This window comes from Pelodiscus sinensis, chromosome 1 (genome assembly GCF_049634645.1).
Source record: "Pelodiscus sinensis isolate JC-2024 chromosome 1, ASM4963464v1, whole genome shotgun sequence".
Taxonomy (NCBI): Eukaryota; Metazoa; Chordata; order Testudines; family Trionychidae; genus Pelodiscus; species Pelodiscus sinensis.
Window position 1 is genome coordinate 157,007,148 of NC_134711.1, and position 22,610 is coordinate 157,029,757.

The window sequence follows — 22,610 nt, forward strand, 5'->3', positions numbered from 1 at the left end:
TTTTTTATTTTAATTTATATTACATTTTGAAAGTAGTTGAGTTTCCCTTCAGACATTCTTCTAAAACCTGGAATAACAGGGAAATTAGTTTTCTCAATTGATCTTTAAAAACCTTTGGTATTGTTGTCTTTTTAAGAGATGCTCCAAGATATCCCAAGATGTATTTTCAGGAAATAAATGTTTTCCCTTTGGCAATGTGTTTCCTATTAACTTAAAAAACAACAAATGGTCTGGTAGCATTTTATAGACTATCAAAACACGTAGATGATATCATGAACTTTTGTGGGCACAGCCCACTTCACAAAAGCTCATGATACCATCTACATGCTTTGTTAGTCTATAAAGTGCTACCAGACCATCTGTTTTTTTAAAGCTTATCCTGTACATACTAACTCGGCTACCCCCTAAAGCTTTTCCTATTAAGTTCCTGAGTCATTAGAAATAAAGTCTTTACAATATTGTAAGCTATTTATACAAGGCATTTAGTATTTCTCCAGTACAAATGAGAAAGCACCTGAGTAAGGAGGATGTATTTATACCCTGAAGTGTTTTGAGTCCTCCCCCTCTCCTCCCAATCAGAAGTCGGGTAGGGGAGGGTCGAATAGGTGTCCAGGCTCTCAGCTACCCAGTTCGAGGAATCATCTGAGAGCCTGACGGGATCTGCACAGGAATCAGTCATTCTAACACAGGCACAGCTCTTCCACTCCCACACTAGGAGCAGCAGCAGCAGCTGACACAGCTGGAAAACATACATTATTCTGCTCCTTGGGGACAGACTCATCAGCTAACTACAAGTTCTCCAGCCACAACGCTTCCCTGGAGAGAGCGGAGCAGCATTTCGTTTCAACGCTTCCTAACTGTTTCCAACCTACAGTTTTTCCCAAGGAGAAGTCGATGAGGAGGAAAGCAAGGAGCTGGTAATCCAATCTCCTTTATGGCAGGGAAGTTGAAATAACAGGCATAGATTCTCCTCAGAGAAGGGCTACTCTGTGTCTGGAATCGCCGCAAAGAGCACTACCAATATTATAGTCTGCAAGTTTCCTTTTGCAGCTGTAGCTCTGGTGGGTAGGAGGAGAAGGGGGTGACTGATGTGTATGAAAAGCATAATGGGGAGGGGGGAGAGATGTTTGACAACTGTTAAAAACAACCTAAGGCTGGAGGTAATCTCATCAATCCTGGGTGAAATCCAGTCTAGCTGGCAGGATATAGCTGTTTAACCTAGCCACTCATACCGTTTTTAGAGGTAGAAAATGTGAAGTATTTGTGTAAATGTACTTATATCAGAGATCAGCTACAAACATCTGTTTCTTGCAGGGTTAGGGCTGGTGATTTGTTAGCACCCCTCAAAGCATTCATTTGAGCATCCAACTTAGCACTCTCAGAACTGCAACATAAATAATGCTTTAAAACAGCTCTCTGTGCTCTTGATTTGTTGCAAATGTAACAAAGTGTGTAAAACAGTTTTGCACATAAAACTATGTAATTATGAGAGTGGTGTGGTAATAATTGTATAGATTTTTTTCTTAATTAACAGAAGGCCAGATACTCAGCTGATCTCTTTTGATGTTTGCTCTACTGAGGTCAAGGGTGTTACACCAATTTATACCAGCTGCCAGTCTGTCCTAAATTTTTTTTCTTCAGGAGTTGGTTAAAGAGAAGTTATCCATTTGACTGCATCTTATTTACTCCACAAAGAGAAAACACCATGGGTACTTTTGGTCTAGTGGAGAAAGCCTTAACAAGAACCAAAGTCTAGATGTTGAAGGCCAACATATTAAAAAAAAGCACAGATTTTTAATAGTGAGGGTGATTTACCACTGGAACTAACTACCAAGGGCAGTGATGGGATTCTTTGTCTTTAAACAAATCTAGACCGTATGCATTATTAAAAAGTAAGCTTTAATAGCCAGATACAAATTACTGGGCTTAGTACAGGGTTACTTGCAGTTTAATGGCCTGTGATTCACAGGTAGTCAAGCGACAATGAAGTAATGGTCCCTTCTGGCCTTAAACTCTTTAAATCTATAATTGATTATTCCAAAAAACCCATAAATAACACAACTGACTGTGGGAGTTAAAAAAAAATAGTGATCTTTCAAAGAACAATAGATTTTAACTTAATTTAATTTCAGTCCATGACGCACCAATTTGCATGTGTCTGAAAATCTGTGGGGTTGAAATCTGTTGCAATTGTAATTTGCACATGTTGTGGTAATTCCATCTGTCCATCAGAATTTGTAAATAGGAGAGTGTGGGGTGAAGCTGCTGTAAGACAGTATATATATCTAGATCTAGCAAATATGTATATGGTATAATGATCTTTTTATTTAGCAATGATAGGAAGGGGAAAGCAACTTCACCCATTTGCTTCTTTTTGGTGTAAAGAAGACATGGAGAGAGAGCGGATGTGGGGTTGAGCTTCCATTTGCTTTTTTAAAAAAACTTTGGAGTTATCAGGCATATAAAGTCTAGCTTTGCAAGACTTGTCAGAGGGCTCAGATTTAAGAGGGAGGTAATCCGTGTAGAACAAATAAACCCTTTCTCAGTTCTTCAGGCTGAATGGATGTTCGCAAGAAAAAAACAACCACCAAGATTTTTAAACCTACTAAATTATTTGATTGGAAATGTTTTGTGATCAAATATGTCCCTTTCCAGATTTGTGAAGTCGTCAGTTCCGTGGTTGCTATATTGTCTTCTAGGACACAAGACCTGAAGTTTCTAATATAGAAAGCCAGAGGATTTTTTTTAGAAGACTAGGAAACCAAAAAGACCACTTTTTATATAGCAAACAGGGATAACTCAAATTCTTAAACTTTTCAAGTCTCTCCTTAAATAAGAACCCATACTATGTAGAGCAGTGGTTTGCAACCTTTTAACCTGTTTGTGTATCCCTCAAACATTTAAAATGAAGATGCAGACTCCTTTGGAAATCTTAGATATAGTCTGTGGTCTTCCAAAGGTCCGTGGACCCTCAGTTTGAAATCCACTGTTCTGTGGTAAGGGCAAAGTCTTTGAACCATGACCCTCTCCCTGGGAATCTCTGGACTGCAGGTTGGAAACCACTGAAGTAGATGATAAACTACTAGCAGGAGTCCCAGGATGAGGCAAAGACAAAATGCGTCAGCCCCACTCACCCAGCAAAGAGAGTCAGTGGGGAGCATGAATAAGATTCAGAGATTAGAACAGGAGAACCAGCGCACCATCCCCCCGCTGCATGCTGCAAGAGCTCTCTGTTGACTTCCTCCCAAGGTGGCCTTTCAATGCACCACCACTTCCAATCTGTTGGGAGTAACTGGAATTGTGCTTCACTCATTTCATTAACCTCCTGACATCAGCAGAACCTTCTGTTCCTCAGTGAACTAGAGTAACCATCACTAACCCTGTGAATTTCCTCTCTTTATAAAAACATGTATAGGTCCTGAGTTCCTCTGTAAATACATGAGCAGGAGACTATACTAGAAGTTTCTTCACCCGTTACTTCCCTGTTCCTCTTGCAGAGGTTCAGAGGCCAGTCACAGTAGGGAACAAGACCAGGTCGAGACCACTTAGGTCTTTAGGGTTCATAGTGAACACCTTAATCGCCACCCAGAAACGTATAGTTCCCTTGGTTAACACCAGTGTAGGTTAGACTCCCTGGTCCAGTACCTCGGGACCTGACTGGACCCGGATGAGTGATTTATTGGACTAGGGGAAGTCATTTCTGGCCCCCTTGCTACTGGCCCCATCTCCTGCCCCGCCACCACACCAGGCTTCCTGGCTCCTTTGGCAGCCCAGCTGGGTCATGTGTTGGGCTTTTTGTTCCCCCCAACCCAGCTGGGCCATGCACCAGACTTCCCAGCTCCCCCAACAGCCCAGATGAACTGTGTGCCAGGCTTCCCACCACCCTCCACAGCCCCGCTGAGCTGCATGCTGGCCTTCCCAGCTCCCAGTCTCCCCCCTCTCCTAGCCCAGCTGGGATGTGCGCCAGGCTCCTGTCCCTCCCCTCCCTTACATTTGAGCCAGGTACCCACTTCCGCCCCCCATCACCATAGCATGCCCTGATCCTGGAACATCCACGATTTGGTTGCCAGATCAGAGAATCCTAGTTCACTGAGATGCAATCTGTATCAATATTACCAGCCACAGAAGAGACCAGACATAAAATTAAAACACAATTACCAGTACTTTATTCTGTCCGGAAATGTATCTGTATGCTTACATGCCTATGGGACATCGTATATCGAAGGCACCTATCTCAGTGGTATAGAAATACTCACCACAATGTGCAATTCTTCCTCTAGCCATTACCCTAAACATGGTTGGATGTGCACTCTTTCAAATATGCTTCTGTTGATTATTTTCCTTCCAATTGCTGGAATTGCCTGACTTGCTAAATGTGGCTGGTATTTGCTGTTTAGCAAATTCCTTATTTAGTTGTGTTATTGATAGTAGAGTCTATTTTTATGGTTTTGTTCCATAAGAAGGAAAATCTTGATCTAAGATCTAATCTTGACCCTGGCATAACCAGTTTTTAGGGATAAATGTAGTACATTTGAAGCATAAACGCAGACTGACTTAGCTGTGTTTTTTAAAACATGTGTTTACTTTATATTGTGTGCTGTGGCCTACAGCTAAGAGGCTATATTAACAAACCATTTATTGACAGTGTGTTCATTACTGTATCGGTATGTCTAGACTACATGGCTCCGTCAACGGAGCCACGTAGATGAGTTTACTAGACATAGGAAAATGAAGTGGCGATTTAAATAATCGCCGCGTCATTTACATCAAAATGGCCACCGCACTGTGCTGATCAGCTGTTTGGTGGCACAACGGAGCAGTCTGGATGTGCCGCGGTTGGCGAGGGAAGCCTTTGTCGACTGCTCCAGTAAACCTCTTCTATAAAGGCTTCCCTTGTCGAAGCAGCTGATCGGCACAGTGCGGCAGCCATTTTGATGTAAATGAAGCAGTGATTATTTAAATTGCTGCTTCATTTTCCTATGTCTAGTAAACTCATCTACATGGCTCTGTCGATGGAGCCATGTAGTCTAGACATACCCTATCTGAGCATTTGCTATCATTTCCTCTAAAGATTTTCTTTGGAAATGGGAAGTTCTGTTTTTACACTGTAACCTTCCTCCTTAAGAACAAAAGTAATAACAGGATAAAGGAAATAAATTCTGCTTTTTCAGTGCTTTCCTTGGATCTTGCTGAAAGTTCATAATCTTCTTTCTTGTTTCTGAGAACAATATCAGTTAGTTTGACTGATGTTGGCAGTCCTCAGTGCACATTAGGAATATTAATTGAAACAGCAGTTTAGTCACTCTTGATTCCTATTTAAATAACGAAAATATGCCTATCCAGGCTCTAGGCACTATAACTTGCTGTTTTATACAATTAAATCTCAGCAGCACTAAAACAATCAATTGGGTAGAAAGCAGCCAATTAGTCACACACAATCTCTCCCTCCCTTCTTTTCTGTCCCTGCATTTTTCTAGAAAGCATGCCTTCAGCTTTCGTCAAGTCTGCTGAAACAAATAAATATCTTTTGTAGCATGCTTGAACATTTACCAGATTTCAGTCTGCGTAGGACACCGGAATGGAGCAAGATCCAGAGCCCCAGTGCCTCAAAGAGAATGTCCTTTTAACTAGCCCCTCTGTTCTATAATGAAGAGGATCCAATCTGAGTGTCCTTATGACAAAGGTGCCGGCTTGTATGTTTCCATAGGGGTGTTGGTTCCACCCTTGCACCACCCAAAGGCCCCACCTTCACTCCACCACACCCTCACTCCCCTTCCCGGAGCCCTCCTTTATCCCTTTCCCTGCACACACGCCTGCCTGCCACTTGCTGCTTTCCACACTCCCCTAGGTGACAAAAAGCTGATCAGCAGCCCCACCAACAGCTAATCTGTGGCACTGGTCCAATGCTACTGAACATCTTTGCTGGTGGATTCTGAGCACCCCCTATTTTTTTTCCTGTGGATGCTTCAGGATAGGGAACAGCCAGCATGGATTTGTAAAGAATAAATCCTGTCAGACCAATCTGATAGCTTTCTTTGATAGGATAACGAGTCTTGTGGATAAGGGAGAAGCGGTGGATGTGGTATATCTAGACTTTAGTAAGGCATTTGATACGGTCTCACATGATATTCTTATCAATAAACTAGTCAAATACAATTTAGATGGGGCTACTATAAGGTGGGTGCATAACTGGCTGGATAACTGTACTCAGAGAGTAGTTATTAATAGTTCACAATCCTGCTGGAAAGGTATAACTAGTGGGGCTCCACAGGGGTCTGTTTTGGGACCGGCTCTCTTCAATATCTTCATCAACGATTTAGATATTGGCATAGAAAGTACGCTTATTAAGTTTGTAGATGATACCACGCTGGGAGGTGTTGCGACTGTTCTGGAGGATAGGGTCATAATTCAAAATGATCTGGACAAATTGGAGAAATGGTCTGAGGTAAACAGGATGAAGTTTAATAAAGACAAATGTAAAGTGCTCCACTTAGGAAGGAACAATCAGTTTCACACATACGGAATGGGAAGCGACTGTCTAGGAAGGAGTACGGCAGAAAGAGATCTAGGGGTTATAGTGGACAACAAGCTGAATATGAGTCAACAGTGTGATGCTGTTGCAAAAAAAGCAAACATGATTCTGGGATGCATAACAGGTGTGTTGTGAACAAGACATGAGAAGTCATTCTTCCACTCTATTCTGTGCTGGTTAGGCCTTAGTTGGAGTATTGTGTCCAGTTCTGGGCACCGCATTTCAAGAAAGATGTGGAGAAATTGGAGAGGGTCCAGAGAAGAGCAACAAGAATGACTAAAAGTCTAGAGAATGTGACCTATGAAGGAAGGCTGAAAGAATTGGGTTTGTTTAGTTTGGAAAAGAGAAGATTGAGGGGGAGGGGACATGATAGCCGTTTTCAGGTATCTAAAAGGGTGTCATAAGGAGGAGGGAGAAAACTTGTTCATCTTGGCCTCTGAGGATAGAACAAGAAGCAATGGGCTTAAACTGCAATAAGGGAGGTTTAGGTTGGACATTAGGAAAAAGTTCCTAACTGTCAGGGTAGTTAAATCCTGGAATAAATTGCCCAGAGATGTTGTGGAATCCCCATCTCTGGAAATATTTAAGAGTAGGTTAGATAAATGTCTATCAGGGATGATCTAGACAGTATTTGGTCCTGCTGTGGGGGCAGGGGACTTGACTCAATGACCTCTCGAGGTCCCTTCCAGTCCTAATATTCTATGATTCTATGTGTGTGCTAAATTATATCTTCCCCTTTTCTTTCTGGTATGTTCCAATGTTTCTTTCTTTTTTGCCCCCATCCTTTCCTATATAGTGTCTCTGTTTATAGACAATGTCTTAACTAATTCTGCTGTGCTTGGTCCAGGTCCACCACCACATAAGTACAGAACAAAAACAATGCTATCCAGTGTGCCAGTTGGTTGTACATCTTAGGTCAGGTATAACTGGACTTTCAAGGTCAACTGAATAGAATACGTAACAGGAGTCGGCTTACCTTAAATTGAACTTCGCAACATTCCCATAGTGAGAAAGCAATGGGAGCTAAATGCTCCCCTGACTTCTCATGACTACGAGGAGCACAGGTGCCAGTCAGAGCTGCACCCAGTGTTTGATATAGGGATCTATATTAAACCCACTAAATCAAATGACAGAATGTCAATCTCTGGCATGGCGAGTGAAGACATGCCCTTAGTCTGGTAAGAAATTGAAAGCACAGAACTTGCAAAAATCAAGAGCTGGTGTTTAGCCTGTACAGACTAGAGCCATTAATTCATTTTTATGAGACAGTAAGCGTAGGTGTATCATGTTTGTAATAAGATTTAATTGTAACTATTATTTTTAAATGAGAAATCTATTATTTTATTTTTAAAAAATAAAAAAAATCAGATTTAAATAAAAAAAACTGATTTTCAATGATTGATTTTATGTGTGTTCACCCTGAACTAGGGATGTAAGAGATTAATCTGTTACCCAGTAAGAAAGTAGTTTATTGGCCTGTTTACAAGTTACTTGGTTAACTGGCCCAGCTGTCTGGCTCCCGCACCTTACCCATAGCAGTCCTGGCCAACTAGACTCTGCCCTTGGCTGGCTGGAGCAGCCCTCGGCTGTGGCAGGCCCGGCCAGCTAGACCATGCCCTCAGTGGGCTGTATCAGCCCATGGCCAGGGCAAGTCCAGCTGGCTGGATCCCACCTGTGGCATGGCAAGCTGGAGTGGCCCCTCATCCATGATGGTTAACTGGTTAAACAAAAACGTTCAATTGGTTAACTATTGTAGGGTGTTTTATATCCTGAGCTGGAGTAAATCTATTAGACAAACATCCCATCTTGGTTTAATCATTTTCAGTGACTGACACTCCACTACTAACCTAGGTAAATTTTTCCGGTGTCTAATTACTCTCTCTGTTTTTTTTTAAATAGTGTGTTTATGTCTATTCCAAATTTGTTGGACTTCAACCTTTAGCCTTGCATCTTGTTATACAGTATTTTTTCTTCCACATAGTAAAGTTTCAAAGCTGTTTTAAGTCAATGTTTAACTGTAAACTTTTGGAAGAACAGCCATCATGTATTGTTCAGTATTATAAACTGTTTAGAGTTACAACATTCCTGAGGTGTTCATCACTCTGAGATTCTACTGTACCTTTGTCTGCTAGACTTCTGAGGCTTCTGTTGCTCATGTGATTTGTTAAAAACTGTGAGGTGATACTGGAAGAATGACCATAGCAGACTGAGAAATAGCAGTTAAATATTGCCTTACAATGCTTTAATTGGAGATATTTCAGATCCAAACTTTTCCAAAGTTTGTGCAAGTTTTAGGCCATTCTCTTGCCCCTATTGAGACTGCATTTAGCTTAATGTATTGTGTATTGATGCTTTGCTATTAATGCTGTTGAAAACATGCATGTGTTTGTATGCCTCTCACTTTCTCCCTGTCTTTCAAGGGGGAAACCATAAGGGACACTCATCCATCATGTCTGACATCTTGTCTCCAGTATTGTCAATGCTAAACACAGGGTATAAGCCAGGCTAAGTCTACACTACATGGCTCCATCAACGGAGCCATGTAAATTAGTTTATTCAGCTAGTCAAAGAAGCGGGGATTTAAATAATCCCCGCTTCATTCAAATAAAAATAGTCACCACGCTGTGCCGACGATCAACTGATCCGGTACAGCGCGGCAGTCTAGACACAGTGCGGTTGACAAGGGAAGCCTTTGTCAACCGCTTCGGTATGCCTCGTTTACTGGATCAGTCGACAAAGACTTCTCTTGTCGACTGTGCCGTGTCTAGACTGCCACGCTGTGCTGGATCAGCTGATTGTCGGCACAGCGCAGCGGCCATTTTTATTTTAATGAAGTGGGGATTATTTAAATCCCCACTTCTTTGACTATGCTGAATAAACTATTTTACATGGCTCCATTGATGGAGCCATGTAGTCTAGAGGTAGCCCCAGAGTTGGCTGAAAATTTACCAATTTTGAAAATGTTCACCAAAAAAGAATGATTCTTTAAATGAAAATGTAATGAAAAATGGGGTCCGGTGATCAGCCATTTCTAGTATAAACACTACTGCAGCACTTAGATACTATGGTACTAAGGTAAAAGTGACTTAGAAATATTTGTGACAGAGATGACTCATCTACTAGCACTATATGTAGAGTAGGAATGTAATCAATAGTTGATTAACCAATAAGCCTAGGCTTATCTACTACTTGACTACGCACTTCCCTCTGTCCCTTGCTGCCTCTGTATCAGAGGCAGCAAAGGGGAGAGGAGCAGGAGCTAGTGCTGGTGGGAACTGGTTTCCCCCCAGCACTATCTGTGGTGCCACCTTCCTCTCTCCCCCTGATAGAGGCAGCAAGACAGGGTGAGGCCAGGGGAGGCTGAGACCCCCTGAAGACAGGGGCTGCTGGACCCAGCACAAGCTGTAACTGAGCAAGGCTGGCTCAGTCCTGGCTTGCCCTGGGTCCAGGAGCTACCCACACAGTGGTTCTGCATTTTAAATGTAGTAAGAGCTGGGTTGCCTGCCTGCCTGGCTCTGACTACATTTAAACTGGAGAGTCTTGGTGGGGGAGGTCCCAGACCCAGCACTAACTGTGACTGATCACCTTCCCTTATCGACTAATCTTGTAGTTGATAAAAATTCTATGAACTACATGATTAGTGAATTACCTGCCTCTTAACATCCTTAATGTAGAGGAAACATTTCTTCCTGTATCACAGTTGGTGGTCAATTTATGCACTGATCTGCAAAGTGACTAATCCATGAGGAATAATTGTACCCTGGTAGATAAAATGATCATAAGAAAACTGAACATGCCAGCAAAGTCCTAAAACTATCAAATCCCTGTCCCTCTCCATCCCCGATACTTTCTAGCTGGTTTTTAAGCCTGCAGATGCTAACATTTCAATTATACCTCTGGTATTGGGCCCACCTGTCTTTGATGCATGTAGGTGCTGGGTGCACAAACATGATTGGCATGTGCAAATGCTTATTTTGCATGTACAGTGCATGTGCAAATTTTTTTGGGTTGCAACTTTAAGAGGTCTGTTTGAAATTTCATTTGAAATGTTGAACTTTGGGTGGAGGGTGGGTAGAATAAACAGATTTAACTTCAGGTAACTTTCTAGGTTCTACTCCTCAATCACATGGTAGTGTAATAGACCCATAAAAATGGACTCACTCTGTAAATGTGGTCCTGTTACACTCAAGAGTGGTCTTGTCATAGCTCCATAAACTGGAGCATTAGCACTGTAAATAGAGCTCCTGTTAAGCCTATAACTTCATGTATCAAATCTCTCCCACATCTCCAGCTGAAAGAAGAGATCAATTCTCAGATGACTTTCCAAGGTCTGGTTTTGAGTGTGGTCTCTATCGTGCTGTGCAGGGCGGAAGGTGAGACTAGTGGAATTTCTTCTCAGATTTCTACAAGAGGTTTGGGAGTTGTCTCTGATTTCTGATGTTTCACCAGTATAAAAAAGTAATAGTTCATTATGCCACTGGGCCCTCTAAGACAGTAGTTCTCAACCAGCATTACATGTACCTCTGGAGGGATGCAGAGGTCTTTCAGGAAATACTTCAACTCACCTAGACATTTGCCTAGTTTTACAACATGCTACAGGAAAAAGCAGTCATGCAGTCCAGTGCAAATAAAATTTCATGCAGACAATGACTTGTTTGTACTGCTTTATATACTATACATGGAAATGTACATTCAATATTTATATTCCAATTGATTTATTTTATAATTGTATGCTTAAAAATGAGATAGGGTATGTCTACACTACCCCGCTAGTTCGAACTAGCGGGGTAATGTATGCATACCGCACTTGCTAATGAAGCCCGGGATTTGAATTTCCCGGGCTTCATTAGCATAAGCGGGGAGCCGCCATTTTTAAATCCCCGCTGCTTCGAACCCCGTGCAGCGCGGCTACACGGGGCTCGAACTAGGTAGTTCGGACAAGGTTCCTATTCTGAACTACCGTTACTCCTCGTGAAACGAGGTGTACCGGTAGTTCGGAATAGGCACCCTAGTCCGAACTACCTAGTTTGAGCCCCGTGTAGCCGCGCTGCACGGGGTTCGAAGCAGCGGGGATTTAAAAATGGCGGCTCCCCGCTTATGCTAATGAAGCCCGGGAAATTCAAATCCCGGGCTTCATTAGCAAGTGCAGTATGCCTACATTACCCTCCTAGTTGGAACTAGGAGGGTAGTGTAGACATACCCATAGTGTGCTGTGACACTTTTTATGGTAGATTTTTGTAAGTAATTTGGAAGTGAGGTTAACTTGGGGGTTATCAGAGTTGTTCCCCATTCAGGCCTCCTAGTGGTGATGCCTCTTTGAAACGTTGCATAGAGCTTGGGGTCCCCAGCTGGCCTTGGGCTGCAAGCGGCATTTCAAAGTGGTAGTGCCGCGTAGAGCCTGGGATCAGCTGGGGACTCCATCGCTGACCCCGGGCTCCACACGGCACTGCTGCTTTGAAATGCCACAGGGAGCACAGGGCCAGCAGGGGACTGCTTGAATCTCCTGCTGGCCCTGTGTTCCACACAGCACTTTTATCTTGAAGTACAGCAACAGCCCCGGGGAAGCCCTGCACTTCAAAAGCAGAAGCACCTTTATCAACTAATCGAATAGTCGATGCAAATTGCATTGACTATTCAATTAGTCAATTCGTTGAAATTTAACATCCCTACTCTGTGGCAGCAGGCCCTGTTCATGGGGGTCTGAGATCCCCACATACAGGGGCTGCTCCAGCATCCCATGGAACAGTCTTTATCTGCAGTGAGCCATGGCAAGCTCGAATCCCCCCACAGACAGGGGTTGCTGCCACCCCATGCTGCTGCCTCTGATAGAAAGGCAGCAGCACAGGGTGGCAGAGGGCCCCCCGGGAGCAGGGCTGGGAGCTCACTGGTTGCCAGCCCCATGCCCGGGGACTATCAAATAGTCGCATAACTGCTAAAATTTCATGTGGTTACATGACTATTCAATTACATGATATTTAACATCCCTAGTTGGGAGAACCCAAAGCCCTATGCAGATTTAATGAAGTGGAGGTAGGTATGTAGAGGGTTTGGTGTGAAGGTGCAGTAAGTGGCTTTCCCTTTTTGATGGTCTAATAAAGAATGACTTCAGCTGGTGTAAATCAACAGTGCTCCACTGAGATCAGTAGAAAAGCACCATTTTACCCCTGCTTGTTAATTGGCTCGGAAAATCACTAAGAGACTTTTAAGCATGAGCAAAAGTGAAATGTGTCTTATTTGTATATTGTTCTGTATTGCTACAGTGGACACAGTGACGCAGAGAAAAGTGGTGGAGGTGGGTGGCAATGTGACTTTGAGCTGCCTCCTGACGGGATCACGTGAAATTCTGCAAGTTACATGGCAGAAGAAAAATAACAATAACAATGAAAATTTGGCCACGTACAGTTTACAACGAGGAGTAAATGTTGTTGACAAATACCGAGGTCGATTAAATTTCACACGTCTGTCACTGAATGATACGGCCATCACCTTCTGGCGAGTTAGAATCCAGGATGATGGGTGTTATAAATGCCTCTTTAATACCTATCCTTTAGGACCCATCCCACAAGACACCTGCTTGACCGTCTATGGTAAGGTTCATTGTGCGTAAGAATCTCTAATGGGATGGGAAGGTGTTTTCCAGCTGCAGCATTTGCTCACAGCTTTCCCGGGTCGGCTGCATCCAGGACTCCAGCATTTGGAGCTTCCCCTCTCCAGTACCATGCCTGTACTGGCTGGAACTGTGTTAGACAAGTACCTTGTCTGTCACTACTAGCAGGATTCCAGCACTGTAAGAGCCTGAATGCAGGCCCATGCATGTGGACTGGAGACTGAGTGCCAGCTAAAACTCAGGGAGGGAGAAGTTCCTCCTTGCAGAATCATCTTAGTTATAGCAAGGACTCAGCAGTGTGAGCTTCCTCATGGCACAACACTACTGGTAGCCGCTAGGAGGACATTGTGAGGTGGCCACGTGATTTATCTCTTGGTAGGAATTCTCAATTCTGGGATCTTACAAGAAGTTAACTCCTCCATGATAGTTCCCTTTAATATAGGTGAAAAAAGAAAATGGGAATGAATCATGACAAGGGTCTGGGGTAGTGGGACTTATTTGTGTCCGCTCCCTGTGGGGCTGCGTCAGAATGTAATGAGGTCTATTGGTTTTGTTGCTATTCCATTTGATCAACAGCTCCTTATGACTGTGATTGTGTTTCAGAGGAGCTTAGAGGATCTCTCCATTATACCGTCTCTGAAGGTAACTTGACAGCAACCTGTTTAGCCAGTGCCTGGCCTCGTCCTGTGATCACCTGGATTGTGCCAAATGCTGAGGGTACGACGGAGGAGGTCCAGCACGCCAATGGAACAATATCAGTCATCAGCAAACTCTACGTCAACAGTTCTACAAGCCTACTCGGGCAAGAGCTGATTTGCAGAGTACAGCATATGGAGAAAAACAAAGACTACAGTGTGAAAGTGAAAAGGGGTCAGTAAGTGATATGCACAATCATGTTAGTGTCCTCTTGGCTGCAAGAATTCGAACTAGCATATCTTCAGCCTTATTTTTTGGATGGGGAAATAATGGGAAATGGCTTTCCGAGAAAGAGGACAGGAAAGTGTGTGTCTCAAAAGGAGGGGAAGTGCAATGGTGAGAGAGAGGATTCCTGCTCTGAGCTCAGTGCTGCTTTAGGGTTTGGTTCAGGGTGTCCATAGGCTTGGGATCTGGGGTAGGCAAGGTTCCAGGCGGTCTGGCCCACTCGGCGGGGTCTCGCGCAAGTCCTGAGGGTCCTGACAGATCAGTGGGCCCAGATGTCCCGGGATCTAGGTCCAGCAGTGGCTGGGGCAGTCTAGGCCTGGGATCAGGGCCTGGTAGCGGCCCGGGTGGCCTGACCCAGTCATTCACCGGATCATGGCATGTCAGGGCCTTTCTACACTGAGGCTGGGGAAAAGCCTCTGCCCTGCTCAGCAGCTGGGCTCTGACTGAGCTAGGAGCTTCCCTTCTTATACCCCTAGCTCTCACTTCCTGTTTCCTGTGGGTGGGGCTGGATGACTCTGGCACCGCCCACCAAGGGGTTTCTGTGGGAGAGGCCATGCTGACTCACCACAGGCTGTTATTCCGAAATAACTGTGTGAGCGTCTACACAGCAATTCTGTTATTTCTAAATAATTTTGAGATAAAAGACAGCTTATTCCAACTTCTGTAAACCTCATTCTATGAAAAATAACGCCTATTCCAAAATAGCTATTTCAAAATAAGACATTTGTAGTTACTCCACTGCTGCTATTTGGAAATAGCCCCTCACCAGGACCATTCTAAGTTATTCTTCCTGGGGCTCTAAATCGAGATAGCACATCTATATTAGGGAAGCCTGCTTCGGACTAATTTTGAGGCTTCTCTGCAGTGTAGACGTGCTATTTCAAAATAAGCTATTTTGGAAAAACTACTGTGGAATAGTTTATTGTGAAATAACTGTTCAGTGTAGATGTAGCCTGTGTACCCTGGAGAGCGATGTATGCTTTCTGTGACTAGGTCCTGGATTCCTGTGACAAACCTCCTAAAGTTTCCATGAGAGGCTAAGGTTGTAAGTGAATTGTTGAGTCATCAACTAGCTGATAAGCCCTTGACTACTCACATTCTTGACTACTCACATTCCCCACTTCCTCCCCCCCCCCTCCCCCCCCGCTGCCTCTGTATCAAGGGAGCGAAGGAAGCAGGAGCTGGTCCTGGGCGGAGGGAGGGAGAAGTGGGCTTAAAAATTGGTCCTCCCACACTATCTTCGTGATGCCGCCTGACTCCCCCCTCCCCCACTCTGCTGCTTTCTATCAGAGGCAGTGTGATGGACCAGGCCGGGTCTGGGCACCGCTGAGGGCATCAGCTCAGGGTGAATTGCTAAAATTCGGGGCTCTTGACAGCCCACAGACTGGAGACCTTTCCAAATAGGCCACAAACCAGTCCCACAGAGCACTTCAGCTGCCTGCTTGGCCAGCCAGAAGCCTCATGAGCAAAATCCCTTTGACACCACAATGATATCCGTGTCCCAGATGGCTCCGGACCTCATACATAGGTGAGGGGTTTTAGAACCCAATCTCACCTTCCCTGAACAAGTTCTGTCCGGTTCCAAGAAACCAGCCTGGATCTTACCCACAAATCACGCTGAGCCAATCCTTTAGAATCTAAAATCTAAAGGTTTATTACTAAGAGAAAGAAAATCATGAGAGTAAGGTTGTTAAAGTATCATACATTACATGCATCGACTCTCCCAGTTCTCAATGCAGGCTCGCAGCAGAGTTGTTATAACTGCTGGCTTAAAAGTCTTTGGTGTACATCCTATGTCAGGATGGGTCCACAGTTCTTTCCGGCTCATGATTCCCTGCGAGGCCACATCTCGGGTCAGGAGCAGATCTGAAGACCAAAATGGAGTCGGCCACATGGCCTATGTATATCCCCTCCTGGCTTCTTCCAAGCTGGAGAGAGTCACAGGTCTCTGACTAGGCACCTAGATTCCTTCATAAGTGGGTCTCTGATACTTAAGAGACCAATTGTCCCTGGAGCCTTGCTAATTAGCATGTCCATAGGCTGAGCTCATTGCTCAACCACATACAGAGAAACTTCCAGTCTCCATACAGAGTACATATTCATAACTCCACACACAGACAATATACAGGAATATGAAGAGCATATACAGAATCAGTAGACAATAAGTTTTCATTTGACATCTCACATGGCCCCCTTTGTACCAACTTTTGAGGCAAATACCCCCCCAGGGCGCAGCAGTGACCTGGCTGCTTCCCGTAAACTCCGGTAACATGTCAGGCAGCAGCACGGGGAGTGGGACAGGGGAGGCTGCCGCGAAGCAGCCCCTGTCCACAGTGGCCTAAGCTGGCTGCCAACACAGGCTGCTTCAGCAGCAGCCCCATCCTTAACGGGAGGGTGGGGGCAGGTTCCATTGGGACCCACGTTGGTCAGGGGCTGCTGGGCCCGGATTGAACCAGGATTGAGCAAGCCTGGCTCAGTCCTGTCTGGCACCGTGTCTGGGGGTATGTCTACACTACAAAGTTAGTTTGAACTAACTTTAATAGGTGCTACACTAGCGCTCCGCTAGTTCGAATTTGAATCGAACTAGCGGAGCGCTTAGTTCGAACTAGGTAAACCTCATTTTACGAGGACTAACGCCTAGTTCGAACTAGCTAGTTCGAACTAAGGGCTGTGTAGCCCTTTAGTTCAAACTAGTGGGAGGCTAGCCCTCCCCAGGTTTTCCTGGTGGCCACTCTGGCCAACACCAGGGAAACTCTATGCCCCCCTCCCGGCCCCGGACCTCTTAAAGGGGCACGGGCTGGCTACGGTGCCCGTGCCAGGTGCAAGCCTGCCGGCACCCAGCTAGCAGACCCTGCACCTGGCACGGCACAGAGCCACCCACCCGATACCCCCCAGCCCTTCCCCTCTTGCCGGGACCAGGCTGGCGGCTCCCGGGAGCTTGCCCTGGACCGCAAGAGGCGGGCACCTTCCTGGGCTAGTGCGGACATCGTGGACCTCGTCCACGATCTCCGCACTAGGCACAGGAAAGTGGCTGTCTAGGGCAGGAGAGCTGCCAGCCTGGCCACCCAGGACCAGGTGTGCATGAAAATCAAGGGGGTCCACTGAGACCCCCGACACTGAGCCCTGAGCTTACAATGGCCGTCCTGGGTCAGACCAAAGGTCCATCTAGCCCAGTAGCCTGTCTGCCGACAGCGGCCAACCCTAGGGACCCTGGAGGGGATGGACCGAAGACAGTGACCAAGCCATTTGTCTCGTGCCATCCCTCTCCGGCCTTCCACAAACTTTGGGCAGGGACACCACTCCTACCCTCTGGCTAATAGGACTCCATGGACCCAACCTCCATCACTTGATCTCACTTCCCTTTAAACTCTGTTCTAGTTCTATCCTTCACAGCCTCCTGCAGCAAGGAGTTCCACAGGTTAACTATTTGCTTTGTCAAGAAGAACAACTTTCTCTTACTAGTTTCAAGCCTGCTACCCATTCCTTTCCTTTGGTGTCCTCTAGTCCTTCTTTATGGGAACTCAGGAAGAACTTTTCTTGATGCACCCTCTCCACCCAACCCCTGCTTTTAGAGACCTCTATCCTGTCCCCCCTCCGTCTCCTCTTTTCTAAGCTGAACAGTCCCAGTCTCTGTAGCCTTTCTTCATCTGGGACCTGTTCCCAACCCCTGATCATGTTAGTTGCCCTCCCCTCTCCCAGCCTTTCTCTTCCCCTCTCCCACCTCCTTTTCCCAGTCTCCCCCAGTTTTTTTCAATAAAGACAGAGTCAATGTTGGAAGAAATGTTATCTTTATTTTGTACATCAATAAGAAGGGGGGCTAGGGAAGGGTAAGTGGAAGGAGGTGAGGGAGGAATGGGGTACGAGCCCCCGATGGGGAGGACTGGGCTGGCTCTGCGGGCTTCTGGGGCTGGAAGCTCTCCTGCAGCCCCCCAATTACTTCCTCTCCCCAGATGGCAGCCTGCGGCAAGTGCAGCCGGGCTGATGGCCGAGTGGTGTGATGTGCCCAGTGTGGGCACTCAGGGCACTCCAAGCCAGAACGTCTTTGCAAGCGGGGCACCCCTTAGAACTGTGTGTCCGGGGTGGGGGTCGGGACCCTTTAAGTGCAGCCCTCGGCTAGCCTGAGACAGTATCTCCATGCTCTAAGTCCTCCTTTTATGCCCTGCCGGCACTGCTTCCGGCCATCCTTAAGCCCTGTTCAGAGTCCACTCAATGTGGACTTGCTAGTTCGAACTAGTTTTTAGTTCTAGATGCGTTAGTTCGAACTAGCTTAGTTCGAATTAACTAATTCGAACTAAGTTAGTTCGAACTAGCGCTGTAGTGTAGACGTACCCTGGGAGCTTCCCCCACTGGAGCTTCCTGCAGTTTAAATGTAGCAGGAGCCATGTTTCCTGCCTGCCCAGCTCTTACTACATTTAAACTGCAGAGCTGCAGTGGGGGGTAGCTCCCAGACTCAGCGTGAGCTGGGACTGAAGCTTCCTCCCTTATTTACTGATCATGTCGTTGACAGAAATTCTATCAACTACACAACTAGCTAATTATTCGCTTCCTAACATCCCTATGTGGGGCATGGAGGGCAGGGACCTGTGACAGCAAGGGGAGAGCCACTCTACCCCAGTCTCCACCCTAGCCCACCCTCCAGCCTTCCACAGCCAGGGTAGCCCTGGCCCTGGCAGTCTGGCCCTCACCCAGACCCTGATGTAGGCAGCCTGGTCCTAGAGGCTCTGCTCTTGCTGCAGCTGTATACCCCTGGGCCCGGCCTTGCCATGGCCAGTGCACCTCAGCCCTGGCAGGGCGCGGAGAGGTGACTCTGCAACCGAGGGCATGGAGAGAGAGCCGGGAAGATTCCTTCACCCAAAACCTCTTCCAAACCTGGCCCCACCCCATGGCCTTCGCTGGAACTCTTGCACCCCAACCTTCAGTCCCTGCCCTCATCACCAGCCCCATCCTAGAGCCCCACCTTTCGTCAGAGCTCTCACATCCTTGCATCCCAACCCTCTGCCCCAGGCCTGACCTCCCTCCCACCGTACGAACCACCTGCCGCCGCCCTCCGCCCCGCTATATGAATTTTGTATGTGCAGCAATACACAAGTGATGTGTCAGACACTGCCTCTGTATTGGTGCACAAAACTCAACTCATTCTTCTCAGGGATGGGAAAAATTAGAGGGAGCCCTGCTGGGGGAATGTGTCTGGTTACACCTTGCTGGCTGGATTTTTGCAAAGGATATGGAAACAGAGAATGTTGCAGGGGGCAGGGATTGGTGAAGATGGGCACCACTGGTACTTTGATATGTGTGTTCTCAAATGTACTCGGATAATTTCTGCTCTTATTTAACCCAAACAGCAGTAGTGATGATGACCGAAATGGAAAGAGCACACTATTGCCCAGTTCCTCTCAATGCCCTCTCCACTCTGTCATGTATCTGAAGTTGCTTTGTTTGATTTTATTTTCCACAGGTCAGGAGTTTTCAGTTCCTTGGTTGGTGACTGCAGTGGCTCTCGCCCTACTTTTCATTGTGGTGGTTCTGGCTGTGGTGTGCTGCAGAAGACAAAGGAAAAAGCAAAGTGGTTAGTGACTCTTTTAAGTGGATACCAATAGGTGATTGACTATGAGGTTTCCATGCACATGTTATTAAGCACTTGTAATATGGCTGCTTGGAGAAATTGTGCCTTCTGGAGGGTACCCAGTGGTGCCAACATGTATATTTGCTGGTTTACTTCCAAGTTTTTTGGAGGTTGCCTCCGTTTCCTATAATTTTGGGAGCTATTTTGAATTCTTTTTGGAGAGGATAATATGCTATTGCATTCATTTCAGTTAATTCCAGATTAATGGAGTTAAGTTAAAGTCACAACAAAGCATAACCCCAACACTTCCAGAGTTATGACTGCACAGATTAGGTAACCCTCCTTTCTCTATTGGCTTCATAGAGTATTACACAGGAGTCCAGTTCAAGTCTCATGAGAGAGGATTTTCAGGAAGGAAACAGCTGTCTTCTTCCTCCATTTATTAACAACGACCGAATCCCAGGGACCATCAAAGATCACAGTGATCTTTTGCATTTAAAAAGACAACAGAAGGATATGATTGAGGAGTTGCTGAGTGTCTTCCTAGGTGGACTAAGGAGGAGCTGGCCTACAAGGCTGCACCTTAAAGATGATGCCGAGAGAAATGGACCAAACAATCCCATCACGTTGTGCATGCGATAATCTGATAAGGGATCAGTAGCAGCCTTAAGTAACTCTCTAGCTCTAGTCCATGGAAGCAGGCAGCATGGGTGAAATGGGGAGGAGAAGGAGAGAGCTAGAGCCAGTTAAGGCAGAGAGCTGTGCATGGTAAGAGCTTCATGTAGAGCTCTAGGAATCATGGGGAGAAATTCTTAGGATTGTGTTGTAGAAGAGATCAGACTAGTTGGTGATAATTATGTTTCTGGCCTTAAAAATCCATCGATCTGTTAAATGCTCTTCCAAACACTTGCATGCTTTCAATCACATATGCTGAATGTTTAGAGTCTTGTTCTGCAATGATATTGATATTTCGACTTGCCATCATGAAGAACTGTTTCCTGGAGCTTTTCCATTGTCTGTCCAGAACCAAGACTCCATATTTACTTTGAGTGATGCTACATTGGTACATTGGCTGCCTAAAGCAGAACCATCTGGATGTGACTTGTGGGAGGGACACAAAGGGGGCATGTGACCCCCACATGACTCCTCCCTGCCCAGCATTGGCCCCGTGCTCTCCCCATCCCTTCCCTATCGCACATTACCCGGAGCAGGGGCGCTGTCCTCCTACTATGCTGGATACGGATTGCTGAACTGCAGAGCATTCTGGAGCCATGGCAGTGAAAGAATGGAGCAGAAAATGGTGATGCCAGGCAGCCTCACACCAACACCTACTTTGGCCCAGCTGTACCATCCCCAGCCCTTCCATTCAGCTGCATCTCCTGGGGCATGTACAGCCCCACTAGAGGATGGGGCTTGGCACAGAACTGATAAAGCTGTGCCAGAGGAGCTGCTAGCATGGGCTACCTAGTGGCCCCACGTTCTGCTTCTTTTGCTGCTGTGGTTCCCTGCTGAATGTGCCCCCTCCCAAGCACCTAGGGAGGGGAATGTGACCCTTTTTGCTCCTCCCACACATCCCCTTTTAGAAACCAGTTGGATTTTCATTACTAATCAGATTCCCTAATACAGTCCTTGGTATCTTTTAACAGGTGCAGAGCACACACAGTCTTCCTAGGATCCCATGAAGAATGGGAAACAACTCCCTCTACCCAATTTACACAGTATCATCCTCTAAATCCCAGCACTTTGAAACAAGGTGGACAAGAGGGAGTCTCAGTGCCAGCTGATTCTGGCCTTCATTGGTCTGTGCAGGCTTTGCACGTTCTCGCTGCAAAAACCACTTCTTTATAATAAGTGCAGGCAAGTGCTATGATGGGATTGTTATGGACATTGCCTCCTAAGGTTAAAGTCCCTCTGCTTCCTAATTTAATAAATGAATTGAATCTCCCAAATAAACACAATTCTTCAAAGGAAAGCTGCATTTTTCTTCTCCTCCCTCAGGAAAACATGGACAGAACATTGTAAGGGGAACCATTTTAAAATGTTGCTTTTGTCCAGACTGTTAATTTCCCACTTTTCTTTATATAGTTTTCCACAACACATTGAATTGTACATTCACTAGTTTGGAGAGCTTAGAGTCAAGACCTCTGTAAACAGTACTTTGCTAAAGTCATTTTAACCATCTTGAAACATTCCTTTCTGTAAGGGACAAACTGAGGGATTGTGTGTGTCCCATTCTTTTAATAAACATCAGATGGAAGGCCCCACAGTTGTTGATGCTGTAAAATGCTCTGCAGTGCTCGCTCACTCTAATTACTCTTTTTCACTTTCCAGCATCTGGTTTTCTTTTAATGTTTCTTTTAATTTATTTACTGATAACTGCCAAAAGATTCTTCCTCTCATATGTGATTTGCTCCCCCCAAGAGTTAGTTGTTGAGACAGTTTTCTTTAGTGACCCCTTAAATTAATTTTCATTTGAAGTTGGAGGGTCAATCATACAAGATGGTACACAACAGATTGACATTGCATTGGTTACTTTTTGTTTATGCTACACGGATTAAAAATGCAGATGTAAACAAATTAATTAACAAAAGTGCATTGTCACTCACCGGGCCAACACCTTGAATGTCATCAAGTCACATCATCTACTAAGACAATCGGCACAAAGCAGTTAGCACTGCCATGAGCCCTGCATAGCCATTATTGCAGTAGGGCATGAGCAGGATTCTGTTTAGCCTCTTCTATTATCAAGAGAGGTGTCATCTAATTCTTGTATCTGTACTGTTGCTGGTGATGGGAGAGGCAGAAGTGCCAATAGTAGTTTTTTTGAAATCTCAGGCTGTTTGTGCACCGGCCATTAGAGATCGTGGGGGTGGGTGAAACATTGCTCTGTTTTGTTTTTGAGTTTGTATCATGATGGCAAGAAGAATTATGGAACAACCCACAGTAATTTTTTATTATGTTCAGGATATAATCAAACTTCAAAGTGA

General features: G+C 45.5%; 1 protein-coding gene across 4 annotated transcripts in view; it reads left to right on the forward strand.

Annotated features, from left to right (window-relative positions):
* The first annotated feature begins 371 nt into the window (after window positions 1-371).
* The window catches only part of LOC102461625 (OX-2 membrane glycoprotein-like), a 46,712-nt gene continuing 24,473 nt past the window's right edge, over window positions 372-22,610 (forward strand). The window contains exons 1-6 of one of the 4 annotated variants that reach the window (XR_331600.4): window positions 378-917; window positions 10,824-10,905; window positions 12,793-13,119; window positions 13,743-14,009; window positions 19,516-19,626; window positions 21,270-21,480. Coding sequence is in view for 3 of the 4 variants with exons in the window: in XM_014570353.3 (XP_014425839.1) it covers window positions 10,848-10,905; window positions 12,793-13,119; window positions 13,743-14,009; window positions 19,516-19,626; window positions 21,270-21,295 (789 nt within the window). In the remaining variant the exon portion in view is untranslated. Of the gene's footprint in view, window positions 918-1,037; window positions 1,062-10,823; window positions 10,906-12,792; window positions 13,120-13,742; window positions 14,010-19,515; window positions 19,627-21,269; window positions 21,886-22,610 lie in introns of those variants that run through there. The other 3 variants (XM_014570353.3, XM_075908631.1, XM_006116828.4) reach the window with 3 other exon arrangements.